Source organism: Gavialis gangeticus, unplaced genomic scaffold (genome assembly GCF_001723915.1).
Source record: "Gavialis gangeticus isolate Ggan-Ray unplaced genomic scaffold, GavGan_comp1, whole genome shotgun sequence".
Lineage (NCBI taxonomy): Eukaryota > Metazoa > Chordata > Crocodylia > Gavialidae > Gavialis > Gavialis gangeticus.
Window position 1 is genome coordinate 88,952,196 of NW_017729034.1, and position 10,016 is coordinate 88,962,211.

The 10,016-nt window shown below is 39.7% G+C and overlaps 1 protein-coding gene across 4 annotated transcripts in view; it reads right to left on the minus strand.

Annotated features, from left to right (window-relative positions):
* ADGRG6 (adhesion G protein-coupled receptor G6) overlaps nucleotides 1-10,016 on the minus strand; it is a 204,163-nt gene that overhangs the window by 188,581 nt on the left and 5,566 nt on the right. For all 4 annotated transcript variants that reach the window (XM_019527071.1, XM_019527073.1, XM_019527070.1 and 1 more), the window contains exon 2: nucleotides 8,237-8,337. In XM_019527071.1, coding sequence (XP_019382616.1) covers nucleotides 8,237-8,336 — 100 coding nt within the window. In that variant the 5' untranslated portion in view covers nucleotide 8,337. The remainder of the gene's footprint in view (nucleotides 1-8,236; nucleotides 8,338-10,016) is intronic.

The window sequence follows — 10,016 nt, forward strand, 5'->3', positions numbered from 1 at the left end:
CACAAGCTCTTGATTATGTCTTCTCCTCCATACTCCATTTTCTTGTATTTTACCAAATATTTTCTATAGCATTTTGTTTTCAAACACTTGCAGTCTTTTTCCAATTGCCCTTGTCAGTGTCTAGGATCTACATCTGTATAAAAATCCAGGTTGAATAATTTTACTATAAAGTTGGATTTAAAGGTTTCTTGAAATTTCCTTGATCCCATTTTTTTACATTCAGGCTCAGACATACTTTAGCATTGTAAATCCTTGCCCTGATTTCTTTGGTTATCTGACTGTCATCAGTGATTATTAGAACTACAGAATCATAGAAAATTAGGTCTGGAAGGGACCTCAGGAGGTCATCTAGTCCAACCGCCTGCTCAAAACAGGACCATCCCCAACTAAATCAATCCAGCCAGGGCTTGTCTAGCTGGGTCTTAAAAACCTCCAAGGATAGAGATTCCACAACCTCTCTGGGTAACCTGTTCCAGTGCTTTACTACCCTCCTAGGGAGAAAGTCACTGCTAATATCTAACGTAAATTTCTGTTGCTGCAACTTGAGACCATTGATTCTCGTTCTGTCATCTGCCACCATTAAGAACAATCTAGCTCTATCCCCTTTGGAACCACCCTTCAGGTAGTTGAAGGCTGCTATTAAATCTCCCTTCAGTCTTCTCTTCTCCAGACTAAATAAATCCAGTTCCTTCAGCCTCTCCTCATAAGTCATGTGCCTCAGATCCCTAATCATTTTCTTTCTCTTCCACTGGAGATAAATATTTATTGTTCCTAAATATTTTTTTTTCTGACTTTTCCACATTCTCATTCCCTATCCTTATCTTCCTATGACCTTGATATTTATATCTGGATGGGATCATGTACTTAGTCTTGCTGACATTAATAGTAAGATCACCCTCTTGGACTTCTGACCCTATGATCTCTGTATTCTTTTGTGCAATTTCCATTTCGCCTTTTACTAGGCAGAGCTTGCCATACACATCTTAGTAAGGTTCACCATTTTGCAGAGAATTCGAAACCGCACCATGATTGACAATAGTGACATTTTTCTAATACTAGCATAAGCTTTGATGGAGTCTGTGTAAACTATATGCACATCTTTCACAACTTCCAATTTCTTTTCCAGCAATAATCTCATTGAAAATATCTTATCACAAGTCAGTCTATCTTTATTGAACACACACTGGTTCAAGAATTTCCCACAATTTCTTGCACCTATAAGAGGAATTAGTTTAGCAGCAGTTGTGCACAGTAGGGAGATACCCTGATAGTTATTACATTCTCTTTTATTACTATTCATTTAAATTGGGCAAATTATTTTATAGGAGGTAGTGTGGCCCTTGTCTCTCTCCCTCCCTTATATACACACATAAAGGTTCCTTGAACCATATTTCATAGAATTAACAGATGACCTTTATTCAAGAGTACAATTTTCAGCAGGTGCTTCAAAAATATTACTACCCTTCCTGACTGATGCTTTCATCTCTTGGTTTATTTATAGAAAAACCTTATTTCTGCAAGTGCAAAGAAACAAAAGAATTAGAAGGCACCACAGACCAGGTGCTGCCAATTTCTAGTCAACTGATAATTTTCAGTGGTGTTTGACTACATCCTACTATCTGGTGACAGCTGCATATCAAACATGGGTGAGGGGAAGGGACACCAAGCTTTTATGATAATATTGTTATGGCTAATGACTCAAAACACTTCAAGGCAGATAATAAACAGCATGGTCAAAAAATTTCTAGTTGAAAAAAATTAAGAGAAGTAATGACTGAAAGATTCCTGCACAACTCAATCCAGCAGTTGTTTACTTCCATATTGTGAAGCTAGCTGCGAAGTTAGATTAGGGATATAGCTACTTGTGAAGTCAGAAATATGCAAAAGAGGCAACTTGGATCTTTCCTCTAAAACAATGATTATTATAAAAGTTCTCTGGGCTTGCCTCAAACCAGCAGAAATCTGGATGCTAAACAAATACAGCATTCACTGTTTATTTTGAAATTGCTTTTGATTACATTAAATTAATATAAAGGAAACTGGTGGGGAAAAGGAGAAAATGAAAGGGTTTTAGGATTATTAGATTAGAATTCAGTTTCTTTTGTTCTTATATCTCAAGTTCCCTCACACACACACACACACACACACACACACGCACACACGCACAGAAGGTAGGTAAAGGAGTTAAAAGACTAGATACCCTTTCTTTAGCCAGGAGGAAAACAAACTGTTCTTTAAAACTTCTTAGGTTTCACAACTTTTTGAAGTACTCAAAAATGTGTGTGACTCATGAGCATGCACGCCATTTTCAGATACACATAATATCCATAACAATGCTTACACACCCATCCCCACCCCAGTGATGCCATGAGAGAATTTCGCAAAGTATCAGTAATAATGTTATAAAAATGTTTCCTGCCTTTCAGCCTTATACCTAGGATTACACTGAGTGATTTGAATAATGCCTTGGCACTTCAATCCTCAGCATACACACAGCAGGCAGAAGAAAGATAAGAAAATCTGCTTGCAGTTATTTCACCTCTCACTCGGTGATAGGATCTTTGGCCCTTGTTTGGGCCAGGCAGTGGCAAATACATGCTTCCTGAGTTGTGTAAGCACGAAAGGCATGCTGTAGATAAAACTGAATCAGTTTTCACAGTAGTGGCATGAGACTGCTTTCCCTGTTAGTACACATGGTCCTGCTTGCCTCCTGCCTTGTTCTCTTACCTCCAAATGACTCCCACTTGGCTCCTAGACATTGGATGACATATACTCCTTGACCTGCTCACATCCATGAATAAGGGGGCATCCAAATCCAACCTTTATCTGTACTCATCCTGATATCCCAAATATGACAGACCTGGCTCCTACTTTCCATAACTGAGCTGAGCACTCGGCCAGTTTACACGTTGGTGGCTCCTCTATTTCCCTGACCTATCTCCTAACTCCTGTAGACCCATTTCCCGACTCTTCCCTTGCCACATTCTGCATTCATGTAATGGGAAAGAAAGACCTTCTAGATTCCCCCTGCTCCTTTTTCCTTCCCTTGAGGAATAACAAAGCAGTAACATAAATCTTCGTTTTAAATATTCACTTTGAAGAGAAAAAAGTAACCTTCAAGGCAGGATTCCACTATTTGGATTACTGACAACTACTTGTAATACCATATGACATCTTGCTTCAAAAAGCACTTGGGGATTACTCAAAATGCCAGATGAAGTCAACAGAAGGACGGCTGTAGGATTCAGTACAGACCATACAATAGAATGACTGTGATTTCAGCTTCATGCTCAGCAGTTTTCCTGACATCAGTAGTAGTGGATATAGTATAAAACAATTGTAACACTAATTGACTTCTGTGGACATTTATCTTTGGTTTAATGTTGGAAGTGTTTTTCCACATACTGTGTAAAATTAATCTTGAGCTGTATTCAAGGTTGTGAATATTAGACAGGGTAAAATTTTTAAGATAACGTTCTGATCTGTAATAAAGAACAAGTACTAACAAGTACTAAATGATTGTGCATTAACCCGAGTTCTATGCAATAGCGCCAATAAACATATTTTTCTTGATGCTATTGTGCAGTAGCCTGCACACTAGCATCACGTCACAGTTGTTGACAAGTAACACTACTGCTCAGGAGTACTGGGCTACTGCGCAGTCAGTGTCTCATGTAGACACAGCCACTGAATACTGAAAAATTAGGTGTTACATTAGGTTGAGGGCACAATACTTCTATATCAACATCAAAGCCTAGCTGGACATTATTCTTAAGATCATTCTTACTTTAAAAGTGCATTTTTATGCCTTCTAATTTTTTTTAATGTAAATTTTGAGCTTCTTAGCTGTTGCCCATGAATGCTGTTGGTTGCTTCTTTTTTCCCCCCCATTTTTAAATAAATCTTATTAATTTTTCAAAGAAAGTTAACCAACTGTCCTTATTACAGAACAATACACTTTTATTTGATTATTTTAAACCGACAGCCTTGCATAGTATAATAGAAATGGAAATATACTGTTGTTCATCCCAGTTGTAAAAACATGGTGACAGATTCCCCACTAATGTAAACTGTCATAGTTACAAAGTAGTGGAACTAAGACAGTTTATACCAGCTGAGAATCTGGCTCATATTCTTAAAGGGCCTGAATCAAAGAATTATGAAATCAACTGGAGTCTTTCCACTGCCTTCTATGAGCTTTTGACCAGGCCTACATGTGGGTAATACACTAAGTTAGTGATTCTCAAGCTGGGTATCACAGCACTCTGGGGTGCCTTGAGATCCCTTCAAGGATGCCATGGGGTGGTACATAATGATACTGATAACACTGTTAACACTATATGCGCAACCACGATTCACAAGATAAACTCAGATATTTCAAATAGAAGTTCATAGTGTTAAAAACATTCTGACCTGTGGTGGTCTTTCTGAGTTCCTTGCAACAGAAAAAATCGTTCTATTAGTTTTCTCTAGTCAAAAAATAACTGAAAAGTAAGAGCTAGCATTTTCTGAAAAGGTACCTTGAGTCGAACAAGGGGTGTCTTGAGTCTAAAAATTTTGAGAACTGCTAGATTATTTTACTTGCCTTTCTATCTTGTCATATTTAACTGGCTAATTCACCAAAGGAAGCTGTTCACCTTAAATGGCTGCTGACACATCACAGAAAATTCTGAATAAACACTCTACTTGGAGACAATTCTGCTGCTCTCCTAGGTTTGCTGATATGTAATTCCTTCCTTGAGATGTTTTTAAGAAAGCAGGCCTCATGCTGTACTTTTTATGCTGGTTAAACTCCCACTGTAAAATTATGCTTGCAACTTCTCCATGTCAGAGTATAAATTATTATTTTTTTTCTTGATGAATGGTCCTGTAGATAATTTATAAGTGCATCTAATGGTTTTCATCTTTCTCATCCCTATAATGTCTGCTAGGCAAAGTTAAAAAACCCCCACTAGCTTTCTGAGGTTATAACACACAAGTGAAGCCTACCTGAATGTCAGATTTTATCATATTTATATTGTATCTTCAGTAATATTTAAGCTGCCAGCAAAATTATTGATGCCCTAAGACTCCAAACTCTTTGACTTCCTTTCTAAGAAAAATGTGACACAAAGATAACCTTTACCACACTAGAAGGACTGGTGTTTCCTGCTTAGTCTGCCTTGCTCTTTTAAAAAGTACAAAGGCAGTACGTTTTGCAGCTGTAGTTTATAATTTATGTCTTAATGTTCATGAAAAAGACACATGAGTGTGAGTTGCCAGGGCATCTTACAAAATGAAAACCCAAGGGTTTACAGATAGATATGCTGAAGCAATGCATCACTCAAAGTATAAATGTCTCATTTTCATTTCAATGGAGTGTTAACAACAAAGTCTACTTGCGATGTATTCACAGCTTAGCAAACATAGTTGTCTATTCCATCTACCCGCCTATGTGGTAACTCATCACTAGACCTATTTTTGCTCAAGGCTGTGAAGAATCAGGCCCAGACCATTCTAAAACCTCCTAAACTCTCCTAGTGTTATAGAGTCAACAAGTATCAGATCATGTCTTTTATTAAACACCTAATATTATCTGGTAAATTTTGGCTAGTTTTGCCATTCTACATGCACAGAGCAGCCCTACTGTTAGTAGCTGGTTACTAACATATAGCAACTTGCAAAGAATGAAATTTGAAGATATGCAGAACCACTGTTTTGGCTTTGATGTAGCTCCCTTAAACCAGCAGGGACATCTTTGTGTCACCACATCCTAGAATAACCAGCATAAGAACCTCTAGCAGTGTGCAGATTAAAACAGCCTCAGTTAACTTATTTTACATGAAGGACTAGTGGCTGAGAATGGTTGAGGATGATGCAAAGATCTCAGCATTAGTCAACCACAACTGAGACACTAGCTCAAAATGTAGATTCTATTTTTCATTAAGAAAACAGAATATCTGTCTATATTCTGAAGATTTTGTTTGCTCTTTCCAATGAGAAGTCAGTAAGAAGAAAAAGGGTTCATTTGATACAAAATTACCTAGACACTACCATCTACTTCAACATTTTCTTATTCTCAAGAACTGTAGGGTGAACTCCAGAGATTTTTCCAGCAAGGCAGCTGGAACTCCTAAAATACTTTGTACTCTAGTGGATAGGAAAAGATAATTTAGTAAATCAAATCTCTAGTTCATTTTCTTACAGAAAACAATCTCAATATACTACAACATTCTACGCTCAAGGGTTAATACACACCAAAAAATGCTAAGTTTTTAATTACATTCCCTGGACAGTATCGGATAATTCTACATACAAATGGATTTCTGAAGATTTTTTTTATCATTCAAATTGCCCGCATAACATTTAACATTCTGTTAACTCGAGGTGCACCAATATATCAGTCCAATATCAGATTGGCACCGATATAAGGAAAATTGACTGTATTGGAAATTGCCCTGATGTGACCAATCATGAATGACCTGTGCCCCCAGCGGCTGGCGGGGGGCATGGCAGCAGCAGGAGTGTGGTGGCAGTGGTGAGCAGGGAGCTCCTGCAGACACCGCCAGCACTGTCAGCAGCAACGGGGGCCGGGGGTGGCAACTGCCGACCAGGGGTCAGTGACAACCCACAGGCACCACCGCCACCGTCATCAGTGGCCAGCGGGGATTGCTGACTGCCCGCAGATGCCACTGGTGGTGTCAGCAGGAGGGTGGCAAGTGGCAACTGCCTGCAGGCGCCCTATCTGCGGCGCCTTTTTGTAGGGGGTGCACTGCCATGCTCAGGAGGTGCACGTGCCGATAATTTGGCTGATAAATGTCTGTGCTTGTGCACAGCCACAGTGCAGCACATAGGTAGTGAGGAGCACAGCCTGGCAGCTTGGGACAGCTGCATGCAGCTGGTGAGTCTGTTGTGGTGGAAGCAGAGGGGGTAGGGAAGGGGCACGGGGGGGAAGATCAAGGTCCCTGTGGTGAGGGAGGGAATGGGACTGAGACTAGGCCAGGTGCTGCCTAGCTGTAGGTACAGCTTGTCCAGGGATCACAAGGGGGGAAGCTCCCATCACTGCACATGCCCCAGGATGGAAGGGGGGGCGCTGTGCCTCTGGATCTGTGTGGGGCATGGGCAGGGTGGGGTGCCACTGCAGGTTGGGGCTGGGGCTGCACTGGGCTCTTCCTGGTGTGTATGTGTGTGTGGGGCACATTGGGCCTTGGCTGTGCTCAGGGTGGACAACAGCGGCACTGGGATGGGGAACTGTGGGGGGGCTACAGTGAACTTTGGGGTGGCTGTAACCCCCCTCCCAGCACTGCTACCACCTGCCCCAAGCACAGCCTGGCCCAGTCCCGCTGGGAAGAGCCCAATGCAGCCCCAGCATGCAGCTGCAGCCCACCCCACACAGATCTGAAGGCATGCCACCCCGTGCCATCTCGGGGTGCACGCATCAACAGAAGCCACCCCCCCACACCCTACAGACAAGCTGCAGCTCTGTCCCGTGACCTGCTCCGCCTCAGCTGGGCAGCACCTGCCCCAGCCCAACTCCTCCCTCACTGCAGGGACCTTGATCTGCCCCCCAAGCCCCTTCCCTCCTCCCTCCCCTTCCATCACAACAGACTTAACAGCTGGACACAGCTCTTCAAGCTGTAGGGCTATATATCAGAAATCAGATCACTATCGGCCAATATGCCTCCTTAAAAAATCGGCTATCAGTATCGGCCCCCAAAATCTCTATCACTACACCCCTATTGTTAACTGTTTAACATTCTTAATAATATTTCATTTAATTTTCAGTTTTAATAATATCTTTTCATGATGTGAAAGTCATTAAATATTTTGTGCACGCGTGTATACATAAACACACACACACACACACACACACACAGAGGCTTGGAAAACTGATTGTAAAATATTAAAAGCATTTATGTTATTTCCATAGAGACCATAAAACTAAATGGAAAAAAAATATTCAGAAGACATACAAGCACTTAGAAAGCAAAAAGAAATGAGGCAAGCAAATAACTCAGAAATAATGTTTCCAATAGGTAGAAGAAATGACTGAAATGCTATTTCAAAAGCAGTTAAGGGGAAACTTAACAGTAATACAAAGCAAAACATAATGTAAAAAAAATTCAGCTAATAATTATAGTGGATCACTGTAATCTGAATATTAAAGTGAATGTAATATAATCATACATAAGTATATACCTTACTCACTGGGAATGTACATATTTTATTTGAAAGAGAGGGCAGTTTGCTACCTTACCTGACTGCTGCATCCATATAATGTATGTAGTAAACAAGTACAGAAAGTTCTGAAGCTTCCATTTCCAATGATAACACCACATTTCATTCGCATGGGACATCCTGCGAATAAAGAAGGCAATAATTTAGGGAAATTTTAAACAGCTAAAACATTAAGCTATTTCTATTATTAAATGACTAGCTGAATTAAATGGAATTGCCTAGTCTTGCTTTTAAAGAGAAGTATCAGTGTTCTTTATGTGGAGTTTAAGACAATGAGTTGGGGGTGTCTGCCCCATGAGAGGCAGACAAGCTACAAGTCCGATCGCGATTGACTCCATGAGGCATGGCTGGGGTGGTTGATGAGATTTTGTAGCCCTTATTTTAAATGTGGGCTACAGTGTTGAGTTTAAGAGGTATGTGGTCAGGACTGTGGCTGTAAGATTCTGGGCAGGAACACAGGACAGAGTTAAGGTTCTTTTTGGATTCTTCAGTGTGATATTTTGCCATGTGTACATGGGTTATAGATGCTCTGAATGGGTGTAATATTTGATTATTTACTTATCTTCCTTTAACTGTTTTTTTTCCCCCATGTATTTATGCTAATGTATAAATAGCTGCATCCTTGGTACATTTATTGCATCCTTGGTATATTAATTGAATGGTAACTGACAGCTCTAATTGAAAAGTAACTTTTTCTGTGCATCAAAATCAGGAGCCCAATCCTTCTATAACTAAAGTCAATAAGATTCTTTCTATTTAATAGAATAAAAAAAAATCAATACTTTTGCCATTTTTATTCACATTTTGCAGATAAAATCTCCTTTGCTTTCAAAATGCTTATGACAATTATCAGGTTAATCTAAACTATTCTAGCTTTAAGTATAGTGGAAGGAAATAGAGCAAGAAAAAAATAGGGTTGAAAAGTAACATACTTACAACTTTAACTATGATTCATAATCATGGAACTAAAATGAACGGTGACCTACTACATTGCTTTCTCATGTTTGTGCAACAACTTATTAACAACCAACAGCAAAGAACAAATAGTGAAATACAGCTCAAACGTTATATTGACCAATTCTTTCCTATCCTATTCTCTGGCATTAGCCCATATCCAGTGACAAATTGTCTACTTGCATTGGAAACAAAAGGAAGATAGAACTGCAAGAACAAGGAACTAAGAGTCATGAAAAAATGTCATTACACAGAAATGTCTGTCAGAGTAGCAACCTGATTTGCTTTCATAACAAATTTTAAAACTCAAATAGAGATTATCTTCATGCAACAGAGAGACAGAAAGGAATAACAGAGTCAAGCAGAGTCAACCTTCAGTGCCATTTCTTAGGATGCAAATATGAAGAAGATGAGTGAAAGTAAACAATAAAACAGTTCATCCACACATCATAAAAATGTCACTTGTTTAAGCTGAGAAATTTGTTCACTCTATACTATTCCTCTGAAACTCCTAGAGAAAGGTGGGGATAAATCTGAAACTTTACATACTACTAGATCCTACTAGTTCCTAAAGTACTACATTTAAACACAGTGGGCACATCTATAAATGTGTTTTAATGCACATCAGCTTGTTTTAATGCACATTAAAGTGTCACAAAAATACGCTTTAACTAATGCACATTAAAATAGGCACCTTTTTCTCATTCCTCACAATGGAGGGCATTTTTACACATGCTCTGTGGGGGGCAGCGCTTTAATTAAAACAGCTCTGAGAGTCGCTTTAAAGCACTGCCACATCTTGTGTATTAGCATGCCCGCACTTATAAATGGGGGGGGGGGGGGGG